Here is a 26058-nt window from a genome sequence, read left to right as displayed (position 1 = left end):
TGTGTAGGGATTTGCAGAGTGGTGCAGTGGATATGGAGCAACAAGAGAAGAAGGTCAGTCTTGCTGTGGCATTCAGGTTGGATTGAAGTGGGGACAGTTGTTTGAGGGGAATACCAGATAGAGGTTGCAGTAGTCAAGATGGGAGATGATGAGAGCATGGATATAGTTTATGGATATATATTATACTGATGGTGGCAGTCACAGTATAGTTAAGGTTTCTGTGTCCTTCTATTTTTTAAATCCTAATTTCCAGAAATTAATAACTGTTGAAAAATAATGAAGCTCTGTATTTACATTGGCGTGCTAGAGAGATCTTGTCAGGGTTAACTTGTTTTGGAAATTTTCAAGGGGCTCCAGTCATTACATGCTGAAGGATATTTAACAAGTTTTATAAAATCACGTAATATTTCAATAAAGCTTTTTTTAATGAATAAAGGAAAAAAAAGTGCTTTTTAACCTCAGTGATATATGAAACTATAACTCTATGAATCTAGCCAGATTACTTTTACATATAAAAACATAATCTGTCCTGATTTGTAGACTTATAGTGTCATATATGACTGCGGTTAAAAAGCGTTCTAATTTTTCTTCTTCTTCTTAGTATGTATAGTTAACAGCTTCTCCACATTTATCGATTCTGTTGTACTAAAATTCCAGCATTGCTTTATATTTAATGAATAAAGATTTATAAAAAAATTCTTTAATCAGTTAATATTAAAATAATTTTATTTTTTAAGTGTTTCTCTTTCAGCTGCCTCAGTCATACTGGGCAAGTATTGTGGTCATACCGCCATTGTGCTTGTCAATAGGCTTCCCTAAAGCTTTGTATAGGAAAGTTTATCTCTGGCAAACCCCGGAGAATCTTATTGTCTGCGGTGAACCATTAATGTATAGGGCCTATTGACTGCAAAAACTCCCGTCGTTCACTGGCCGTAGAGCTTTTTACCCTATAATGAAGATACCCCTTTATAGCCAGCAAAAGGTGCAAATAAGGGCAGAGGTGGATCCACCCCGCCCCCACCCTAGCAGCACAAGTCTTTAAATTTGGATCCAAAACGCCGTTCAAAATGGGTGGAGGGGGCGTTGCCAATTGTGGGTGGTGGGCGGGGTTTTCCGGGGGCAGCCAATCAGAATGAAGGAGGGGCGTGGTTATGCAAAATTGTCCCCCCTAAAAATTACATATAGGTCCGCCCCTGAATAAGGGGTGGGGAAATTCACTACAAATGCACACAATCTGCCAGCCAGCAAACCCCCCCCCCACACCAAAATAAAATAATTTATAACCTGTATAAAACAGTAGTAAAGCAGAAGTGTTTATGAATGTAAAAATGTATGTGCAAGCTTCTGCTAATAGTTCTAAACAGTGAGATTACCAATATGCCAGGAACCTTTGGCAGACATATTCAAATCATCACCTATTTTTTTCATTGTGCTTTAACTTCCATTTCTCTTATTCCTTTTATACGGTAATTTTAACCCTAATTTCTGCTGCAAGCAAAAACCAGCTGTAAAGATTACTTTATTAACGGTAATAATGCGCACTATTAGCGTAATATCTGTAATAGTGCGCAGGCCAATTGAATTCCCCCCATAGACAATGATTTTCTAAAGCTACAATCTGATCTGCCAATTCAGTGAATATTCACGATTGACCTGATATGGTATCATGTGACTCCCAAACAATTGGTCCGGCCAATCAAGCTGCCCCCCAGGCATGTAGCTAGAATTGCCACACACAGACATTTAGGGGGGTATTCAATTGTTGCTCCGGACCGCAAAAAAACGAGCGCGTTAAAACTATTACCGTTTATACGGTAAACTTGCGCGTAAAAACCGTTAATATGGTAGTTTACTCGCTGAATTTCATCTCGCAGCTCAGGGAGCTGCAAGATGAAATTCAGCGAGTAATTACCGTATAAACGGTAATAGTTTTAACGCGCTCGTTCTTCCGGCGGCCGGAGCAACAATTGAATACCCCCCTTAGTCTTGTCTCCTATGTGGGTAGCAAAATTGGACACAATCTGGATAACTTACGGAGTACAATGAGGCTGGTAAGGAGGATCCAATTGGCATTGTGCTTATTTTGTGGCCAATGGCTGCAATTTTGTCCTAATTAACCAATATAATTGGCCATATTACAGTGTGTGTGTTTATATCCGTTAATAAGTGGAAATGCTGGCCCCATTGTGCCACAAAGCCAAATTGTTATGTCTACTGTTGCTAGATATGACCTTTTAAAACGATATATGACTCCTGATCATGGATAATTACAACATTGATGTACGGAAGTCTGTTTTTGTATAGACCGGCGGTTCCCAAAGTGTGCGCCGCGGCTCCGCTGCGAGCCACACATAAAAAAAAGAGAAGACAGAAACTTACCAATCAGCGCGGCGCCGGGACCCAGCAGCCTCCTCTCTCCCGCAGCAGCTTGTCACTGACGTCTATATTCAGTGACAGCTGCGGGAGAGAGGAGGCTGCTGGGTCCCGGCGCCGCGCTGATTGGTAAGTTTCTGTCTTCTCTTTTTTTTATGTCTGGCGTGGGGCAGAGTGAAAAAGATGGTGGTACCGGAGGGGGACAGTGTGGCAGCGGAGGGGGACAGTGTGGCAGCGGAGGGGGACAGTGTGGCAGCGGAGGGGGACAGTGTGGCAGCGAAGGGGGACAGTGTGGCAGCGGAGGGGGACAGTGTGGCAGCGGAGGGGGACAGTGTGGCAGCGGAGGGGGACAGTGTGGCAGCGGAGGAGGACAGGTGGCAGCGAAGGGGGACAGTGTGGCAGCGGAGGGGGACAGTGTGGCAGCGGAGGGGGACAGTGTGGCAGCGGAGGGGGACAGTGTGGCAGCAGAGGGGGACAGTGTGACAGCGGAGGGGGACAGCAGGCAGCAGAGGGGGACAGTGTGACAGCGGAGAAGGACAGCGGGCAGCGGAGGGGGACAGTGTGACAGCAGAGAAGGACAGCGGGCAGCGGAGGGGGACAGTGTGGCAGCGGAGAAGGACAGCGGGCAGCGGAGGGGGACAGTGTGGCAGCGGAGGGGGACAGCGGGCAGCAGAGGGGGGCAGAGGGCTGCAGATGGGGCAGCGTGACAGAGGGCTGCAGAGGGGGCAGCGTGCCTGGGGGGTAGAGGAGGGGGACAGCGTGGCAGAGGGCAGAGGAGGTGACAGAGGGCAGAGGAGGGGACAGCGTGAAAGAGGGCAGAGGAGGAGGAATAGCGTGACAGAGGGCAGAGGAGGGGACAGCGTGACAGAGGGGGCAGAGTGCCTGGATGCAGAGGGGGCAGAGTGCCTGGATGCAGAGGGGGCAGAGTGCCTGGATGCAGAGGGGGCAGAGTGCCTGGATGCAGAGGGGGCAGAGTGCCTGGATGCAGAGGGGGCAGTGTCCCTGGATGCAGAGGGGGCAGTGTCCCTGGATGCAGAGGGGGCAGTGTCTCTGGATGCAGAGGGGCATTTTTGCATACAACTAAGTATTTTTGTCGTGACCTAAATACTTATTACAATTTTTTGACCCAACTACTTCTAAAACAGGACTGCTCAGTAATTATTTTGGAGGGGTGCCTTGAAAAAATTTGGAGACTCTAAGGGTGCCGTGAACTGCAAAAGTTTGGGAACCACTGGTATAGACTATAAGCTTAATGTTGAACTTTCTAAAACACAGTTAATCTGTTTTCATAATAGACCAATTGACATGAGCAAAGCATTTTCGATGCCAAGAATACTTCACAAACCAGTGAAATAGATCATTTATAGGGTGTTATTTGTCCTGTCAACTGCTAAATTCTTGTAGTTTAAAATGTTTGTTTTTGACTTTTTAAAAATTTGTTGTTGAAAACAAATGTAACGTTAACATTATAAAGGTCTTTTCGTTTACCTTCAATGCACCTTTTTAAACAGCCGTCTCTGTTTAAACCAGAAATAAGAGATTTGTGTGATTCAGTGAAAATACAACTATTGCTCAATTATCGTGAATATTTCAGCAAATGAACCTCAGGAAATTAATTTATCCCTTTTAATCATACATGCCAACTTTTAAGATTTCTCCCCATGAGATCCGGGGGAGAAGTCATGTGACAAGTGTAGGAGGGGGTGTGGTGACATCGTTGCGTCACCATAGCCCCGCCCCCACTGTAAAATGCTGAAATTCACGGCATTGCATAGCGGGGACCGGGCTTAATGACGCGATTAAGCCCCGCCCCCTCCATTCAGTGCCGTGAATTTCGGCGAATGCGGGAGCTTTGCCTACTCTTCCGGGAGTACTCCCTGAAATTCGGGAACCTCCCGGGAGTTCCGGGAGAGTAGGCAAGTATGCTTTTAATAGGGATATATTGGGTTGACACAAAACAGCTGAATATAATTCTACTTTTTCACCTTTTTCTATTGTATGTGAATAAATATGTTTTTTAATTCACACGCCTAATGGATCGACACAGCTACGACACAGTATGACAGCAGCAGCAGATGAGGATGTCTTCAGTGCTTGGCATTTTTTATGAAGAAAAGTTAGATATAGATCCATGTACCTGTGTTTTGAGTTTCCTGGTAAATCCCTTGAATTGTTAATCATATTTATGAATACATCTGTGCTGGTATTTGACAGCCAGGACTATGTGTAGATGAATTCGACACATTGCTTTCAGATTATTCACATCACTAGAGAGCTGTTAGCGAGAGGCCCAGTGACATCTCCGCTTTCTCTGACACGTTCTTATGCAGCTCTAAATGCCTTGAATTATTGCATTGCAACTCTGTCTGTATTAATTAACAGAAAATTAACATATCTGATGGCACATTAGATATAGCCATGATTGACCAGACATTGTATCATGTGACTCCCAAACAACTGGTCCTCCCAATCAAACTGCCCCCCAGCAATGTTGCTATAATAGCCACACACACAGGCATCTAGTCCTGTCTCCTATGTGGGGTGGCCAAAATTGAGTATATTGCATTAAATCATTCTGCGCATTCCCAGAAAAGCGGGCGTACGTGTCCCATGCAGTGGCAGTGTGATCCTGCCACTTAAGCCTGCTTGCGCCTGGATAGCCGGCGCAGGACGTACTAATGCAGGCTGCGTACAGTAAAGGCGTGTTTGTGTAATTGCAAACAGATTCAGGGGTAAATGTATCAAGCTGCGAGTTTCCAGCAGGTTTGAAAAATGGAGATGTTGCCTATAGCAACCAAGCAGATTCAAGCTGTCATTTTCTAGAATGTTGTAAATAAATGATAACTAGAATCTGATTGGTTGCTAGAGGCAACATCTCCACTTTTCACCCCTGCCGGAAACTCACAGCTTGATACGTTTATCCCTCACAAAGGCACATTTTGCTCCTGAGGAAGGCATATTATATGCGGGCGGTCAGGGACAAGTTAAAATAGCGGATGGTGATAATGACGGTCCCCAGCGCTACGAAACTGTTTGCGATTGGCTGTTTGCGAATCCGCCACTTACGGTGATTGGCGATTTCTTCATAGCTCATATATTGTGCTTTTCTATGTCTTTAAGCAACCTTTTTTTCCGCACACAAGATGTGACATTGTTTCTGCTGTATTTGAGAAGGTTTTAGCAGGTTTTTTTGATGCCTGACAGTGAAAGCATTCGTTGCCAATAAAATAATTACTTAATAACATGGGCACAAGTGGGACGTACATGTATGTCATGTATGTGACATATACCTGGTTCAAACAGGCGCATATGTTACTATTGCCGACCAGCATGCATCTTAAGGTAGTTGCCGCTTTGCATTTGGGTGCTATTGTTGCTTTTATAATAAAAGCAAATAGTGCCTGTGATTTCTGCATGTGTCCCAGGGTCAGGCCCGGCGCTCCCATTAGGCAAGGTTAGGCACTTGCCTAGGGCGCCGGGCTCTGGAGGGTGCCTGGAGGGCGCCACAGAACTGGAAATTAATTTTAAAACTGTGCGGCGACCGCTGACCATACCTGTCACGGCCGCCGCACAGCATTCAGATGCACGGGGGAGGGGGGAGAGGCTATTGCTCACCACCGCCACCTCTCTGCTCCGTCTCCTCCCCTCCACTCACTAGTGTCAGTGAGTGGAGGGGAGGAGACGGAGCAGAGAGGCGGCGGTGGTGAGACAAGGTAAGAAAAGACGGGGTGAGGGGGGAGGAGGGCACCAATTTTAGCACCGGCCCTGCCCAGGGTCTTCTTCCTCCATAGGGTTTTTCTTCATTCATCTGTAATAATATTCCTTTATTACATGGTGAAACCGCGCTAGAGAACTTTGGAACGTAAATGTTGACGCACAGCTCCCCTTGTGGTGACACAGTGTGACTGCAGCTTCTTTCACTGTATTACGTACTATGCTGTTACGTTAGGATGCATGCTGTGTTGATACATGATCCTTTTGTTAAATACTAGAAATAATTCCATTCAGCAGAACAGGAAATCAGAGGGAAAAGAATGTGGCTCTTGGGAATTACCCCCTCTGAACACTTTGCTAATGAGATTGCATGATTGTTTGAGAACAGAGGGGCTGTTTGACTGTATTGCTAACCCTTTATTGTATGTGTAATTACCACAGCATAGGAATATTTGTACCATGCCCTTCCATGCAATAATTAGTGGAAAACTATACTGTATGTTAATGCAATAAAACAGGGCTCTCTTTTACTTCACAATGGTACCCAGCCTCCCCAAGTACAGGTTAGCTCATTTAAATAAAATTGAATTTGAAATAATTGGATACCAATGTGGGGAATACACTCATTATTGATAGCTGTCAATATTTGAAAATAGAAATTGCGCAATTTTAGATTGTAGGCTGGGGGTGTCATGTGGCACTCGCCACTTGACATGCAGATCGCTTTGCCTTTCAAAAGCTGCACTGCATAAAATTGTATGTGAGTGGCTAGAATTAATGCTGCACAATCAGCATATTTACCTTACATCAACAATCATCATCATCAGTTATTTATATAGCACCACTAATTCTGCAGCGCTGTACAGAAAACTCACGCACTATCCCCACAATTTAGCATAATTTTATTGCCATTGGCGAAAAACGTTCCAGTTAGGTTTACTAACCACTCTTGTGCCCCCGTTGTGCTCTACTTGTGCGGAGTCCTGGCACACAGGCGGAATGGGAAGCTCAGTTTATGATTCCCAAAAATGAGTGTGCAGACTAAATCCCCCTTTGTTCTGTTTAATACTTTTAATACTTTGAATGATGTGATTTCCTTCACTTTGGTTCAGAACCCCACCCGTTTATTTGTAGGTATTTATAATTTAGGGTAGCTTCCAGCTAGGTCCTACCGTCATTGTCTATCACCTGTAATTGGAGGTAACAGACAGAGGTATGTACCCATGTTACTGTAGGTAACAATATGAATGAGGTCATCTTGTTGAGGTAGAATGACTGTAACTGATTACATGACATTATATACGTTACTGAATAGTATGCAATATCAATATCAATACAATTCAATCGTCTAGAGGTGAGCGAATATATCTACAAAATAAGTCCGAATTCCACAATGCCTATAGAAAGAAAAAGCAGGCCCCGTGTGTAATAAAAAAGTGTTGATGGTGTTTGTAATTTTAACCCTAATGCTAACCCTACTCCTAACCCTAACATTTAAATTAGCTAATAAAGTCGTCCTAGCATTGCCACTTTAAATCCCGAAATATCACTGTAGCTCTGATAAGTGACGTAAATTGAAAGTGCCGAGAAGCATGTCGCCCATGTAGACTGTAATTTTTATGGCAAGTCTGCTTTTTCTTTCTATAGGCATTGTGCAATTCGGACTTGTTTTGTAGATATACTCCTTGTTGTCATAATGAGAGCCGTTAACATGACTACCACCGGTGGAGTTTGTGCTACAAGAGAAGAATTTCCCCTTATCATTTTTGTTCCACCCAGACACAATGAATTGACACCATCGTCATCCCAGCTATATTTATAGACTATAAATTCTGCAAAACTAGGAATACAAATTAACTGCAACATTCCATTCCACGGAATTCAATTCTCGTGAAATTCCGCTGTGACTTCCCTCATCTCTAGAATAGTGTATAAGATCAAAACAATAAAACTAGCCTATGTAACACATACAGTTTTATTCAAATATAATATATGTACATTACTAAATAGTATTTGTTTTTTTTTACAGAACCCTGGGAGAATCGTGGGCACAAGTAAAGAAAAGTCTGGCAGATGAGGCTGAGGTTCACCTTAAGTTTTCCTCAAAGGTAAATCATTCTGTAATATTTGTTAATACTGTTACACCATAATGTAAGAACCCAGAAACACAATACAATTTTGTTCGGAGAAACTGGTACCAATTTTTTGTTTTTTTTATACCCAGAACTGTAAAGATTGCTCATGGATTTACATATGGCATAATTTATGTCCCATCTCTCTTTGATTGTAAAGACACACTAACCCCATTGTTTAAAGTTTCCCCATTTGTCAAATGGAATGATAAGGAAATATACTTATATGACCCTTATTGATGACGACCCCCAGGGCCGGTGCTAGGGTCCATGGCGCCCTAGGCATTTTGTCAAAATCGGCGCCCCCTCCCACCCCGCAAAAATCGGCTCCCTCCTCCCTCCTCCCCCCTCACCCCGTCTTTCCTTACCTTGCCTCACCACCGCCGCCTCTCTGCTCCGTCTCCTCCCCTCCACTCACTGACACTGTCGGGCCGTGATAATGATGTCACGGCCCGACAGTCAGTGAGTGGAGGGGAGGAGACGGAGCAGAGAGGCGGCGGTGGTGAGCAATAGCCTCTTCCCCCCTCCCCGTGTATGTATCTGAATGCTGTGCAGCGGCCGTGACAGGTATGGTCAGCGGTCGCCGCACAGTTTTAAAGTAATTTTCATTCTGTGGCACCCTCCAGAGCCCGGCGCCCTGACGACCCCCCCTCACCGTCACTGCTGCCTGAGGCTTCAGTGTAGATTATTGGACGATGGCTGCTTTCTGCATTTCACTATCGCTCTGTAATAATGACTAAGAGAATACACATTTTAAAGATTTAACGTTATTGCTGTCGGACTTTTGTCCTAAAACATTATTCCTGTCGCCTACAGTTACAAAGCGAGGTGGAGAAACCGCTACTGAACTTCAGAGAAAACTTCAAGAAAGACATGAAAAAGTTTGACCACCACATAGCGGACTTACGGAAGCAGCTCGCCAGCCGATACGCATCAGTAGAAAAGGTACATACATTAAAGGGGCTTAAAAATAATTACCCTCCCTTTTTAAAAAAAACAAAAAAAAAACTTTATGGGCAATAGATAGTTACCAGGGCTGGTGCTAGCTACTTGGCATGCTCAGCATCCAGGGGCAGGCTAGGCTTGGGGGCAAGGGGCCATCTGCCCCCTGGGCCGGTCCGATAGTGGGCTACCTTGGACTGGTTCACTGGGCTACCTCGATTGTGGAGACATTCATTCTGTAAGTTGAACCAATATTCCTGCAAATACAGACTATCTAGTGACTCTAGGTTCAACCCACAACATTGCTGCTTTCATTGTGGTTACATTTAACTTCTGTAATATCACAAAAACCATTCACTAATGAATGATCCCATCCTTATTTTTAAAATTAAGAAATACAGGTTTGAGGTACCTAATTCTGTCCATATGTGGTACAGAGCCTCTCCACAAGGCTAACACTTGACTCTGTGTTTCTCCCGATAGGCCAGGAAAGCTTTGGCCGAGAGGCAGAAAGATCTTGAAGTGAAAACACAACAACTAGAAATAAAACTGAGCAACAAGACAGAAGAAGATATTAAGAAGGCTCGACGGAAGTCAACACAAGCAGGTTTGCATTTGTTCTACAACAATCCTATCCAGTCGTGGGCAAGAATTACAACAAGCGATACCGCCTGTTGTATGTTCTCCTTGCCGTATATGTTGTACAGTATTACATTTTCACTTTATTTTGCACCAGTGAGGTTTTTGATTTATATATTAGGCTTTTTGTTTTGTTTCCTGTATTTCTCTGTCTAAGATTCTATAAAAGTACATCGTTTCTGCGGTGAAGAGAGTATATACTGTGCCCTGTTCAATCCACTATTACTTTTAGGATGACCTCTTTTAATCTTTTAATTATTTAAACTTGTCAGTTTCTCCTCCCGTTATGGGGTAACTTTTGCAATGTCCTTCTTTTCTTGTCCCCCCTTCCTCCCCCCGATCAATGGCCTCTCCTGTTATTATTCATTTATATAGGCCATCTCGTCCTTGTGCTTCTGTACCTTATCTCATTGTAAGTACTCTCTTGGCATTAAGTCAATATCTAATTCTCTGTGAATCGGCTCCAATGATGTTGCGATGATTGTGAAGTAATGTGTAATCTGAAGATGAATCTGGAGCTCCCAGTACGCCAACGCTAGTGAAATATATAACTCTGCACATCCTCACTCACAGGTCACACGTCCATGACATTACTCCTCGGGCGCTGTATGCAGACAGATTTATGCACTTGTTTAGTATGCGATTAGCAGCGTATTTCATTATTTACCGTTGTTATATTTTCCGTCTTAAGATGTCTTACATAATGCTTTGGATTTTAGTCTTTCTCTGTCCTAATTAGCAGCAATTGTCTGCATCGATTCTTGGATATAAAAATGTAATGCTATCAATGAAAGAAGCAAAACAATGCAGAGAAACTTTGAGCTTACTGGATTTTAGCCGTTTCGGACGTCACAAATCAGTGGGCCAGCCAAAGTGCGTTAAATGAGAATGTTATTTTGCTAAATCATTTGGTAAAGATTGCGCTTCAGAATGTGGTTTCTTAACAACTATTTATGGAAACAACAAAAAGAACAAATTTGCTCTAACCCTGCTTTGAAAAACTGTAGCCACAATCTGTGCCACTCAAACCATACACAGAGGGACAGCCACTGCCTCCCAAATTATGCCATTGTTCAGCTATAACCTTTTCACTGCCATGGTTTCTGGATCTCCATGACCTACTCCCCTCCTGCATAAAATCTATATATTTATGTATTTATCTATTTTTTGTTTACATGTTGTCAAACATAATTACCCCCTAATTACCCCTTCCTCTGATAACCAGAACATGGAAGTGGCTGACTGTGTCATACAAATGGATTCAGCAGCAATGGGCAGCAACAGAGGCGCTCACAGCGTTGAAGTTAATTGCAGTGGTGGAGAGGGGTCACCTCCAGGCACACCAGGCCATCCCTGCTGACACTTGGAGCTGTATCAAGTATGACAATGCCAAACCCTGTCTGTAGTGAAGAAAAGGGGGTGCAGCAATCGAGTAAAAATATAAACTGAAATATATAATACTACATCAATTTACCTACCCCCCCTCCAAATACAGATCCGCATATTTAATCTTCGCACCAGATACGGCTCTATACTTTAGTCTTGGCACCAGATACGGCTGTATACTTTAGTCTTGGCACCAGATACGGCTGTATACTTTAGTCTTGGCACCAGATACGGCTGTATACTTTAGTCTTGGCACCAGATACGGCTGTATACTTTAGTCTTGGCACCAGATACGGCTCTATACTTTAGTCTTGGCACCAGATACGGCTCTATACTGTAGTCTTGGCACCAGATGTGGCTCTATACTGTAGTCTTGGCACCAGATACGGCTCTATACTTTAGTCTTGGCACCAGATACGGCTCTATACTTTAGTCTTGGCACCAGATACGGCTCTATACTTTAGTCTTGGCATCAGATACGGCTCTATACTGTAGTCTTGGCACCAGATGTGGCTCTATACTTTAGTCTTGGCACCAGATACGGCTCTATACCTTCGTCTTGGCACCAGATACGGCTGTATACTTTAGTCTTGGCACCAGATACGGCTGTATACTTTAGTCTTGGCACCAGATACGGCTGTATACTTTAGTCTTGGCACCAGATACGGCTCTATACTTTAGTCTTGGCACCAGATACGGCTGTATACTTTAGTCTTGGCACCAGATACGGCTGTATACTTTAGTCTTGGCACCAGATACGGCTCTATACTTTAGTCTTGGCACCAGATACGGCTGTATACTTTAGTCTTGGCACCAGATACGGCTGTATACTTTAGTCTTGGCACCAGATACGGCTCTATACTTTAGTCTTGGCATCAGATACGGCTCTATACTGTAGTCTTGGCACCAGATGTGGCTCTATACTTTAGTCTTGGCACCAGATACGGCTCTATACCTTCGTCTTGGCACCAGATACGGCTGTATACTTTAGTCTTGGCACCAGATACGGCTGTATACTTTAGTCTTGGCATCAGATACGGCTCTATACTGTAGTCTTGGCACCAGATGTGGCTCTATACTTTCGTCTTCGCACCAGATACGGCTCTATACTTTAGTCTTGGCACCAGATATGGCTCTATACCTTAGTCTTGGCATCAGATATGGCTCTATACCTTAGTCTTGGCATCAGATACGGCTCTATACTTTAGTCTTTGCATCAGATACGGCTCTATACTTTAGTCTTGGCACCAGATACGGCTCTATACTTTAGTCTTGGCACCAGATACGGCTCTATACTTTAGTCTTGGCACCAGATACGGCTCTATACTTTAGTCTTGGCACCAGATACGGCTCTATACTTTAGTCTTGGCACCAGATACGGCTCTATACTTTAGGCTTGGCACCAGATACGGCTCTATACTTTAGTCTTGGCACCAGATACGGCTCTATACTTTAGTCTTGGCACCAGATACGGCTCTATACTTTGTCTTGGCACCAGATATGACTCTCCTTTCTAGTCATATTGGCAGGTATGGCCCTACAATGTAGTATTGGCATCAGATATGGCTCAGCACATCAGCCCTGGCAGCAGATATTATTATTATTATTTTCCTTTATTTACGAGGTGTCACAGTGGTTGGGGAGGGCAGAGCAAGAAGCAGCATCCATGGTACAGAGCATCCATAGCACAGTACAGTACATAGCACGGTCCAACCATAGTACTATATATACGATTGTTTCACAGTAGGGTTGAACAACTGCCAGTTATACAGTCAACAAAACTGGAATGAGTTACAAGGGGGGGCATACCAGTGCAGCAAGCAGGGTCAGAGGTGCGGAATGTGTAGAATAAGTGTCCAGGTATAACCTGCTAGGCAGGTGGATAGGATATTGAAGGTAGGAAAACATAAGGAAGACGAGCCTTGCTCTGGGGTAAGCTTTCAATATAGATGAGAGGGACAGACACTGAGTAGGTGTGAGGGTGGTGGAGTAAGGGATGAGTTAGGTGGGGGTCTGATAGGCTTTGATGAAGAGATGAGTTTTCAGGTCACAGTTGAATGTTGGTGCCAGGTATGGCTCTGCACGTTAGTCTGGGTGCCAGGTATGGCTCTGCACGTTAGTCTTGGTGCCAGGTATGGCTCTGCTCGTTAGTCTTGGCGCCAGGTATGGCTCTGCACATTAGTCTTGGCGCCAGGTATGGCTCTGCACGTTAGTCTAGGTGCCAGGTATGGCTCTGCACGTTAGTCTTGGTGCCAGGTATGGCTCTGCACGTTAGTCTTGGTGCCAGGTATGACTCTGCTTGTTTGTCTTGGTGCCAGGTATGACTCTGCTCGTTAGTCTTGGTGCCAGGTATGACTCTGCTCGTTAGTCTGGGTGCCAGGTATGACTCTGCACGTTAGTCTGGGTGCCAGGTATGACTCTGCACGTTAGTCTTGGCGCCAGGTATGACTCTGCACGTTAGTCTTGGCGCCAGGTATGGCTCTGCACGTTAGTCTTGGTGCCAGGTATGGCTCTGCACGTTAGTCTTGGTGCCAGGTATGGCTCTGCACGTTAGTCTTGGCGCCAGGTATGGCTCTGCACGTTAGTCTTGGCGCCAGGTATGGCCTGCACGTTAGTCTTGGTGCCAGGTATGGCTCTGCACATTAGTCTTGGTGCCAGGTATGGCTCTGCACGTTAGTCTTGGTGCCAGGTATGACTCTGCTTGTTTGTCTTGGTGCCAGGTATGACTCTGCTCGTTAGTCTTGGTGCCAGGTATGGCTCTGTACGTTAGTCTTGAGGTTTATGCAGTGTGTTGCTGTTCAATGTAGTTGGGTAGACCGTAGCAAAGTAAGCAGGTTTATCATGATGTGGCAAGTTTGCATTATAACTGCACCTCCCTTTTTTTCTTATCCATCCAACCATCAAGTTTTTCATGCTTCTTTACATTATAGTATATATATATATATATATATATATATATATATATATATATATATATATATATATATATATATATATATATATACATATACCATGAAGTCATCTTTTTTTTTTTAAGTGACCATTCTTGTTTAACCCAAGCTAATTATTTTCAGCTTGTTGAAGTAAAAGGTACATCGAGACGCTGTCTTGTCCCATCATGTTCTCCTAGGGGGGATATGTCTCATGACTATTTTTTGGGTTACATTTTAGCATGTAGACTGCTTCTATTTGATGTGTAGTAAGTAGTTGGCACCAGTATGTCGCAGCTACTGTTATCAAGAGTCTAATTTGTCAATTCAAGAACATTGTGTATTCTTTAATCTTTAATCGTTTATATCAATATAAAATACAAAACATGGCAAAGAAAAACTAATTAGAAGGAAGGTAATGATGTAATTTACTTGGCTTAATTATACCCATTATGTGGAAATGACTGTACCACTTTCATATCATACAAATGGCTATCCAGGGTGTATTTAGTATGATCTGTACTGTGCAACCGTAGCCGCTGCATTAGTAAAATAATGCAAAGTGATATGTGAGTCTGAGATGAAGTTCTCTGTACTGGGCCGTAGTCTGTGGTGGGGATAGGGGAGGGGGGCGGCCATAGTCTGTGCCGGGAGGGCGGCCGTAGTCTGCGCTGGGTATTTATATTCCTTTGGTCCTAATTAGCTCTATGACTGCTTTTTATGTAAAATACACGTTTATGTAATGTCTATATGTAGGGACATGTAAGAATATGGTGTTCATATGGTATTGGGGCATGGTGTCCAAAATGAGGGGAGTCATTCAGAATAATGGACTGCCTCACTCAGGCATAGTTGCCAAAAATATCCTGATGTTTGATAACTATAAAAGTTACAATATATCTATTTATTTTTTCCCACGGATGGGGCAACTGCCCATCCATTTTTAACCAGTAAAATATTGCAGCAGCAGGAAATTATATTTCTCAGCTTCTTTTATCTGTTAACCTCACCCTGCGATGGTGTACACAGAACAGGTAAAGCGGTGATACAAATAACGTCTTGATACATAGACTACTCCAGCAAACTTACCACCGTCAGGGTTATTGCTGGTGGTAACCCCTTAGATATATAGAGTGAAGCGGAAAAAATAAAAGATCCATTGTTGTTGAAATCTCCCCTTTTCGCTGTCAAGTTTTGCTAATGGGGCCTTTTATAACAGAGTTTAGCCACCAGGTGGCTGTTGCAGACAATGTCCTTCTCTTTTGGCTATAGTGATAGAATACCCTCTGCTATTTACATCAGCTTGTGTGTAAATGCTGGGTTAAGAACTGTAACCTGAATTTTGTTTGAGATCTAAAGATAGCACCGGAAAAGGGAAGCAGATGTAACAAGGATTATTGTATTGGTGTAAGGTACAATCCATATCTACACCTGTCATCTCCGTAAGTTAGGATCTGACATGGATCGTGTCACTGGCACGACAGATATATATTATATTATATTTTGTTCTACTGCACTGTAAAAATGATTTATGGTTCTCTTATATTGATTTAACTATTCATTAAATTGATTCTGCTTAGAAAACTGAATCTGGCATTACCCGTTTTTCTTTTTTAAATTAGCCTCTATCTCCTTCTAGTGGCTAAGTAGTAGATCATTTAAACTGCACATACAAGCTGTCCTTATTCATATTATGCATGTATTGTACAGGGAAGCTCAGTGCTTTTCTAGTGGATTAAATGAAATAGGCATTTTTATAATCTATAGGAAATAAACATACATAAGTGCGGCCATGTAGAAATGTCAGACATAATGTGCAACAGGATTCTAAGTGTTAGAAATTATGTCATCACCATTTATTTATATAGTGCCACCAATTCCGCAGCTCTGTACAGAGAATATTTATCACTCATGCCAGTCCCTGCTCCATTGGAGCTTACTGTCCAAATTCCCTAACACGGCACAGACAGACAGACACGCGTGCGCGTAGGAGAATTTTGTCAGCAGCCAATTAACCTACCAGTATCTTTTTGGAGTATGGTAGGAAAACAGAGCACCCAGAGGAAACCCACGCAAATATGGGGAGAACATACAAACTCCACACACATAAGGCCATGGTCGCGAATCGAACTCATGACCCCAGTGATGTGAGACATAAGGATATGGGGCAAGCAGAAACATGCAGGCGGATAGGAGATTTTTTGCACGTTCCCTTTTGTTGAAACGCCTAGAACTTCCTTATATTACAACAAGTATATTGTGACAAATGAAAAGTGTGCGAGTAATGACCGGGCAATATAATGGCATAAGGCAAGAGGGAGACACATGGTCCTGGACACCAGAGACAGGCTGATTTGATAGTATTTGCACTCCTAGCAGTAATACAACTTTGTAACCCTTTTATTCAAGGATGGAGTAATGTGTACACCCTCTTATGAGATCTAATGATACAATATGATTCCCAGTGTGTTAAATTGCAGTCAATCGATATGTATCATAAAATATATTTATGAACTCATTGTACCTTGCTCTTACAGGAGATGACTTGATGCGATGTGTGGATCTTTACAATCAAGCACAGTCCAAATGGTTTGAAGAGATGGTGACAACCACGTTGGTACGCACTGAGATAATATATGAAATAGTTACAGTATTCATCTTCTTAATGGGGAAGTATCAAACATTTTTATTGGGTCGAGAGAGGGTTTAAAGAAAATACTTTGGGGTATATTTACTAAACTGCGGGATTAAAAAAGTGGAGATGTTGCCTATAGCAACCAATCAGATCCTAGGTATCAATTATTTAGTACATTCTACAAATTAACATCTAGAATCTGATTGGTTGGTATAGGCAAAATCTCCACTTTCTCAAACCCACAGTTTAGTAAATATACCCCTTCATCTAGATAGCAGGATAATGCACCCACAAGGATTGTTACCAAATCTCAGCCAATAATAGACGGCAAATGATGTTAATCTCTACAGTCTATTTTTCTGCTGGATGAGTGTTGCAATTAACATACAGGAATACAAATAAACGTATTGTAGACTCTTTAATTCTTCTACAATACAGTTATAGAAGATGTTTCATGATGGGTCCCAGCTCACTTGTAACCAGTATTTTTTTATTATGCAGGAACTGGAGAGGTTGGAGGTGGAACGCGTTGAGATGATACGTCAGCACCTTTGTCAGTACACACAGTTACGGCATGAAACAGACATGTTTAACCAAAGTGTGAGTATTGGGGAAATTATCAACATATATACATATATAGGCATTCAATTTTACTTCATTAACTGGGCAGCAAGTTCATTTAGTAAGCTACGCGTTTTCTTTCGTCCCTACAGACGGTAGAACCCGTGGACCAGCTGCTACAGAAAGTGGATCCCGCCAAAGACAGGGAATTGTGGGTGAAGGAGCACAAGACAGGCGACATCAGACCCATTGACATGGACATATAGTTTTCTGTTGCAGAAACGTTGCCGCTTTCTTGGTTTGAGAGTTATTTATACAGCGGCAGCCTGGATATTGTAAACTGATGTAACATACACAAGGTCATTAATTGCTGTGTCACCAAATAATTATTTTTAATAGGGGACGCTGGGATTTGTTTGTTTGGAACTATGAATGTGGAATGCAGAGATTGGGATAACATAGCGTGTCGGACATAGGGCCAATATTCTTGGCTTCTCTTTGATCAAGGTTTGGAACACTAGATGTGAGCCTAAGTCTAGATGCAGTACAAAGGCAATGTACTACTCCTGCGTAACTTAAACAAACGCACAATAAAGCAAATTGCCATGAAAAATGGAACCAGTATAATGTGCTTTTCTAAACTAAGGCTAAAACGTAAGCCGTTGTTTTTGAGAGCGCCTGTTTCAGTTCGCTTCCACCCCTCACCCAAGAAGGAGACCACCAAAATTTTAAGTTAACGGAGCCTCCCTTTCTAGTAATATCATTAACCTGTATGAATATAGCCAGTGCTTCTATGTGTCATACTGCCGACACCACAAACTTTACAACTCTAAGTTAAAGCATCTGCATGTCAGAGACATGGGGGTGATCTGATAATTGAAACACCACAAATATTATTATTGTTTGTTGTCGTAAGTTAAAAGATTAATGAAAAGATGTTTTCTTCTCAGTTATGGATCTAGAAGTTGTTCTACAGCGTAGTCTGAAAATTCTTAAATGTATAGTTCCGAATGAAAACCGTCAACTGTGTGTTCTCGTAACCATTCCATACACATGCAGATCCCGTCAGATGATATCAAGTTGAAGCCTAGTTTGCCCAGTTGACGGCTGACCGTATTTTCTTCCAGTCCTGATCCACACCTGATCTGGGGCTGGGGGTCATCTGCCCCCTGGCCCTTGTCACATATAGGGCTACCTTGGGCTGGGTCAGTGGGCTTACTGCATTTTTTTTTTTCTTTAAAATGTTTCCAATAGGCTGCTGAGCGAGTCTTGCCCCCCGGGCTTAAATTTGCCAGCCCTCCACTGCACCTGATCTTTCCCTATCAGAGATTCATCAGGATTGCTGGCTGCATGCAGTGATATGCAGCAACCTTAATATAAAATGATTAATGTCTGCATGTATGGGCAGCTATTTAATGAGAGATGAGAGACTGCAGTACTTTACAGTGGAAAGCTGTACAGTACGGCCCAGGACATTATGAAGATATATATTTATAGTATAAATTGAAATGTAGTGTGTACTCCAGTATCAGCTATATTTCTTAGCTGTTAACAGCCCTACACGGAATCTTGACTTGGAGTAATCAAATTACAATTATTACTCCTCATGCAGTAATTTAGACTTTAGTCATTTGGTTGGTAAAGGGTTAAGCCTAGTTGGCATGACTGCAAAAAAACCAAAACAAATTCCAACAACAACAAAAACAGACTGAGCGTAATGAATGCTGTTCTGATACAAGGGATACATAAAAAGATTGTTCTATGGAGAAAATGACGTGTGCATTGTTGATATGTGTACGGCAAAGAAAATTCTTGCATATAGGGGACTAGGTAAACAAGCTCAATACCTTGCAAATCATTTCACATTTGGTTTCATAGATCGGAAAGGGACTGCTATAAAAGTTAACAAGTGACCCTGCTGTAAATTGCTGGACACAAGGGTTTGTTCTGGTCTACTAAACCCAATGAAGCAAACCAGTAACTGTACTGATCCATGAAGGGGCGTAAGTAGACTTTTGTGGGCTTCCTAGCAAAATGTTTTAATTGTTCCCATGTGCCACCCAATGGTGCAAAATTCACATATACATATGAGAGTGAATGTGGACCCATCCACCACATAGCAGTTTCACCTCTTGCCCCTAGGATATGTGCCATGCTATACAGAATACTCACCTTTGTGTCCATCCTTTCTTTTCTTCAGCGCTTGCTGTCCCACGTTATAGACAATGTCCATATAGTTCCTAGTATTCAATAGGTTCATCGGAAACTTGTTCCAAATGACGCTATCCACCACAGAGCCATCAGACAGTTTTGTACAAACATCGCAGCCCAAACTATTACCAGCGAGACTGCCTCTGAACCAAGGGAACTGCTCGCGTATCAAAATGGCTGTTGGGCTGATCTTCTTATATAACTGGTAAATACAATGACGTTAAGAGGGTAAAAAGTGATTTATTGTTGGACTGGGTAATTATGAGCGGACTCATAGTGCAATATTACTATGTAGTGCATGAATTTTACACTACATTAGAAGTTGTTTCTACATATTAAGGACTGGACTTCCCTTTTTGATTTTCATTATTATTTTTTTTTGTACCCCAACAAACCAACTTGAATGGTTACTTACTATATATTGAGGTGCTGGGCCCCCCTTTTACTTTTGGAGGGCTTGATAAAAGTGTCAGAATGTAAAAATATTCTTGAAAATGTAATTTTTTATTATAAAGTCTTTTTTGAGGCTTTAAAAAAACCTAATTTTTCTCCAATTTTTTACCTAAAAAGTTGTTTCCGTGCTTTCTTAAGATTGACTTTACATAGCCACTCTCTCCTCTTCACTCATAATTACCTACTAAAAAATATATAAAAGTACTTACAAAAAACATCATCAATGCATTTTTTTTTTAACTAAACCTTTTCTGCTGTTCTCTTCATTAATTTAAGTAGAAGGTAGTAGCTGCAAAGTGGTGATTAAACATTATAAAAAATGGAGTATCGTTAAGACAAGATTTCCATTACTCTTGTTTTATAGAATATCCCGCAACGTGTCTATAAAACAAGGATATCTTACAGTATAACGGTTGTTGAAGTTTTTAATGACCGCCAGTTGTGGGGTTCCATGATTGGAGGATCTGTTGAACACTGTACAGCTGTGATCGTATGGAACTATAGCATTAATAACCGTTTAAAGAACTCTTTCCGGAGTTCCGAACTGTCAACAAAAGCTCAGGTCCAGCTGCCATTTCTGTGCACCGTAAACGGGTTATTTAAGTGTGGCAAATCTCACTGGTGCATGACGATATGCTGAGTCTTCAGAATGTCTTAGAACAATGTACTTATTACATATTCATGGCTAAACATAGATAAAGGAATTCCCACACTTTTGGACTATTCATATTTCACAATTGATCATAAGATTGTTTGCAAATTGGTTTCATTTTCATTTCATTTCCACCAGTGGAAAATATAAGCATATATTATATTTCTTTCTAGCTTATCTACTTGGCAATTTAAGCCGACATCCATCGTGTAAGTTTGAAAGCACAGCAGTCTGAGCTTTTATAACCCCTCCTTTCCCTACAATAAAGCTTGTCAGGCAACAAAGTTGTATTTTTCTTGTTATACTGTTGAAACAAAATTGCCGCATTCTCTGTATTTGTAATCTTGTTTTCAGTTATAACGTTTAACAAAAATGAATTAAAATGTTATTGTAGAATATTAATAATAAAAAAGATATACACATCTCTCTTCATCCCATCATTCACTTGCCATCCCTATCAACATATGTGCAATATTTATACCTGTTATAGTAACAATTAAAATACTTCTGTAAACCTACCTTCAAGCTAAGGACTTATGGCATCAGCTATAGCATAAATGGAAAAATTAATTAACATTCAAAACTGGCATATATAATCTCCATAACTGTTAAAGAAAGATTACGTGTAGGTATAGTGCCCCCTATAGGTTAATTTGATGTCAAAGATTGTGGGACACTTGCTTGGCTTCCATTGGTCAGAACTGAACTGAACTGATCGCTTCCTATATTATGACTTATTGAGAAAGCAAAGATTTGAGACTAGGGGCTAGATTTACTAAGCTGCGGGTTTGAGAAAGTGGGGATGTTGCCTATGGCAACCAATCAGATTCTAGCTGTCATTTTGTAGAAGGTACTAAATAAATGAAAGCTAGAATCTTATTGGTTGCTATAGGCAACATCCCCGCTTTTTCAAACCCGCAGTTTAGTAAATCTAGCCCTAGGTCTACACCATACTCTGTATAGTACTTTTTTTACATGTACATGTAGCCTCCTCGGGGGAGCTGTGTAAATTATTGCTCATACATGTTATATAGCAGATTTATAAAGCGTGCTACTAAGTCCTCAATAATATCCCAATTACTATTTTCACCCCGACTCCTGCATTATTACATTCTTCCTTTTTGTACAGGCATATTGTAAAAGAAAAATGAATTTAGAAATACTAATTTAACATTATCAACTTGATTATACTTGGACAGAAATGATCCGACATTGTGTGTAAACGTAAATTGTTACAATTTGTGTAAAAGTTGTGAAGTTATTAAAAAAAATGTTTTCTTGTTTTCTATAAAAAAAAAATGGTTACATAAGAATTACTGCCTTTTTTTTTATTTTTGGCTGAAACAAATGGAAAAAAAAATATCTTAAAAATATAAAACAGCGGCAGTCGGTAATCAAATCGCACATCTGAACAAAACATCATGCAATTCTGCTTTATCTTTTAGTATTAAATAAAATTGAAATATATATATATATATATATTGACTTTAGTGTGGTGTCTTATTGCTGTCTTTTTTATATTGTATAAACGTTTTCTATCCCCTCCTGCATTTATCACAATGAAGAGCCTATTGCAGGGCCCTCTTAAGAACATCTTGGGCCCCTGGGCACAGCAGTGCACCGGGGCCCCTATATATACAAAAAAAGAAATGATTATATATATGGGCCCTGCAGCCCAGGGGGGGCCCGTCGGAGGCAGGAAAAAAAAAAAACCTGCAAAAAAAGAAGAAAATACTGTGCGGTCAGCTGGCGTCCGGCTCCCTCCCTGGTCTCCTCCTCCATCGCGCTCCGCCAATGGATGTCGGGCGGGCGTGATGACGTCACGCCCGACATGCACTGCCAGCGCGACAGAGGAGGGGACCAGGGAGGGAGCCGGATCGCCAGCTGACCGCACAGTATTTTCTTCTTTTGTTTCAGGTTTTTTTTTTTTGCTTCCTCCGATGGGCCCCCCTGGGCTGCAGGGCCCCAGGGCACCTGCCCATTGTGCCCTATGGGAAAGACGGCCCTGGTCTATTGTCTATATCTCTGTCTGTATTCTAGATGTAGTTTTTGGTTCTAAAACGTCTTCGTAGTTTTGGTTTTGTTACTGGTTTTGCCCAAAAATCCTGAAAGATTTTGGATCTGGATTTAATTAAAAATTGTGACAAATAGGTAAAATGATGTGATTTTTGAGCTGTCTTTAGCACTGACTTTCATTTCCAATCATTAACACCAAGTTTGGCCAAAGTCTGCAGCGAGCTGGCTGGCTAACATTAGTGATACAGTAGTGGAAAAAATATATGGCAGCTTAATCAGTATTTTTTATTCCTTAACAAGCAGATTATTTTGTTTTTTGTTTTTTTGGGGGGTGGGGGGGTTATGCTGGTCAAATCATCATTTATTTACATAGGGCCACTGATTCCGCAGCGCTGTACAGAGAACTCATTCACATCAGTCCCTGCCCCATTGGAGCTTACAAACTAAATTCCCTAACATACACACACACAGACACACAGACTAGGGTCAATTTGTTAGCAGCCATTTAACCTACCAGTATGTTTTTAGAGTGTGAGTGTTCTTAAGAGGGCCCTGCAAAACGGAGAACCCAGAGGAAACCCACGCAAACACGAGGAGAACATACAAGCTCCACACAGATAAGGCCATGGTCGGGAATTGAACTCATGACCCCAGTGCTGTGAGGCAGAAGTGCTAACCACTTAGCCACCGTGCTGCCCACAGAACACTCTGCTGCTCACAATGAAGCACAGCACCCTGTTTTTGTGCACGCTTAATAAAAATGCCACTGCCTGCCTCGGACATAATTACTTTGAATACAAAAGTAAAAAAACTTTAGATTTTAGAAACCAGCCACTATATTAGATCAATAGCACCCATAATAAATATACCTTGCTACATGCAACCAGCCCAAACATTAAACTAATAGTATTTACATTTAATAAACAAACACGTTTCCTCCCCAAACAGCTCTGACATTAAATAATTAGTATTCACACTTTATTAATAGCCCTTCTCCCCAAACTCAGCCCCACATTCCATTATTAGCCCCCAAACCACCCCAGCTTTAAATAAATAGTCCATTCACCCTGTCTTAAATTAACAGACTCTACCGTAACCCCCACCTGTTATAAATAGCCCCCACCTCAAATAATCTGACCCCACCAGTAAATGAATATCTCCCACCCACTGTTAAATGACTAGCCCTCACCACAATTCAATTAATAGCATAAGAATACCCACTTACAAGAAGATAAAAATATCTATAGTAATATATATGAAACAAAATGTATGTACTAGAGAAATGTAACATAATGAAAAAAACAATATTTACGAACATCAAAAAATTAAAATGTGCATATTTCCAATTAGACCACAATGATAGCATAAATAATCAAGTGGCCACTTAGGAAGAAGAATGGGGTAATACCAGACAAAAATGTCCCATGAAATTAAAGTCTTTTAGAGAAGTCTGGGTTGTCCTCCTAGAAGCTGTGGTATAAAGATTTTTACTGTACTTCTCTCAGGATGTGCATATCATTGGCTATAAAAACGCAGCCTATCCTAGTTCAGAATTAAGGATTCTCTGCCTAACAAACACAAGAAGGAAAGCACTAACATTTTTTCTATCACTCAAGGCACCCCCCTTCTCTCCAACCCTGCAGTACTTACCTTAGGGCTGCTGCCAGTATCTCCAACTCTTCTCTATTTCTATCATCTTCTTCCTAATCCGGCTCTTCTCCAATGATAGTGTCGCAAATGTGACTTAATTAATTTTCAACACTGAGGCGCTCGTGGAGATTGCAGGTTCTATCTCTGGGCCCGCCCCCTTAGGGTAGGAGATCAGGGACCTATCTGGTACCTATAGTGGGCCAGTCCGACCCTGTGACCAACAGATTACATTTAACCAACCTCTGGCTGTCCTGTGTTGAGTTCGGTGTCCTGCTTCTGTGCTACCCAGCAACAAATTTGGTTCAAATTATGTGGTCAGAGAAGAACGAGCCAGAGTAACCAGCAAAGAGGTGCTGCAGGAGCTGTGTACTCTACCAAAAAGTGTAAGAATTTGCAGGTGTTGGTGAAGGAGCCAAACGGTGGTGGCAGTGATAATCTTCTACAGCTGAGGGAACCACGTCACTGACCATCAGAATTGATGAATGACTACTGACCAAACATTGCCAGTAGGGATAGCCAGTGACAACAAGTTGATCAATAATAATGAAACCAAAGATGACTGGTAAACCAACTGGGTGGCAGAGTAAATCTATCACAGGGTAGAAAACTTCCAGTAGCAGCACAGACTGGTTGATTCAGCTGAACAGCAGCAGGAGATACCTGGCCAACAAGCTCTTCCTAGATTTGGATTGCAGAGTCAACTTATTGGCTCCCATCCTACCATTGAATGATCTCTTTGGCAAAGTATGCCTTAAATGTTTCCAGGTGTTTCCTATTCCTTTAATATATAGTGTAATTTTTCTATAAAATAAGTTAATGCTATTTATTATAATTTATTTGTGTTCTTGTAATCCACGGTTAATGACCATAATTTGTGATCCAATGGATCTTCTTCTTGTAATCCTCAGGAAATGATCTTTATTTGTAATCTACAAGAATTCTCTTCCTTGTAATCTATGAAAATCACCAAATCCCCCCCTCCCCCTTCTAATGAAGGATGAAATGAGCCTCTTCGCTGCAGAGCGATTGTGAACAGAATTGACCTGGACTCCCCTCCTCTTTGCCAATCACAAGCAGATTCCCACATTAGCCATGATGTGGTTTGGCTGGTGGGAAGAGATTAACTGAATCTTTATTGATGTGGAAAAAAACAATTTACTCATACTGCACAGCTCTGTTTAGGCCAATGCACCATTCAATTAAAAGGGTTTTCTACTAATGGAAAGAAATACAGCACATCGCTGGTTAAACCGCTTGTGTTAACCCCTAGCGGCTACGTTTACAGTATTACCACAGAGTTCCATGGAATCTTTCAAGTGTGGCGACAGGGTTTTGAACATGAATGGATATGAAGCACGCTGCAAAACTATGATCATCGCTATTTAAGTATTAGAACATAAAACGACAGTTAGGGGTTCTGCTTTCAGCATCCAAAAATTGACAATTTTTTCCCAAAAGTAAGAAGAATTTATTTACTGTATTGTGGCCATGTTTCAGGGTGCTCTTTGACCCCCCCCCCCCCAAAAAAAAAGAATTTGTTTTGGTTTATAAATCCAAGTGTTTGAGTGTGAAGGCAATTGTGTGGGGGTCAGTATCGTATCTGTACCAGCAAGCGACCAAGACTGGTGCTGTGTCTTACTGCACATCCCCAAAAAGTTCAAAGCATTTGTTTTTTAATGAACCAATTGTATCACTTTGACTGATAATGTGGAGCAGTGTCTGAATTGCAAGGTGACCGTTCCTCCTTTCCCTATCTCATTGGGC

General features: G+C 41.8%; 1 protein-coding gene across 3 annotated transcripts in view; it reads left to right on the top strand.

The window, feature by feature from the left end:
- Positions 1-19083, top strand: part of GAS7 (growth arrest specific 7) — a 267156-nt gene extending 248073 nt beyond the window's left edge. For all 3 annotated transcript variants that reach the window (XM_075178001.1, XM_075178000.1, XM_075178002.1), the window contains 6 exons: positions 8117-8195; positions 9036-9164; positions 9645-9768; positions 16654-16733; positions 17253-17351; positions 17465-19083. In XM_075178001.1, coding sequence (XP_075034102.1) covers positions 8117-8195; positions 9036-9164; positions 9645-9768; positions 16654-16733; positions 17253-17351; positions 17465-17578 — 625 coding nt within the window. In that variant the 3' untranslated portion in view covers positions 17579-19083. The remainder of the gene's footprint in view (positions 1-8116; positions 8196-9035; positions 9165-9644; positions 9769-16653; positions 16734-17252; positions 17352-17464) is intronic.
- Positions 19084-26058: the final 6975 nt, after the last annotated feature.

This window comes from Mixophyes fleayi, chromosome 6 (genome assembly GCF_038048845.1).
Source record: "Mixophyes fleayi isolate aMixFle1 chromosome 6, aMixFle1.hap1, whole genome shotgun sequence".
NCBI classification, from domain to species: domain Eukaryota; kingdom Metazoa; phylum Chordata; class Amphibia; order Anura; family Limnodynastidae; genus Mixophyes; species Mixophyes fleayi.
The sequence above is the reverse complement of the archived record's forward strand: the minus strand, read 5'-3'. Positions and strand labels throughout refer to the sequence as shown.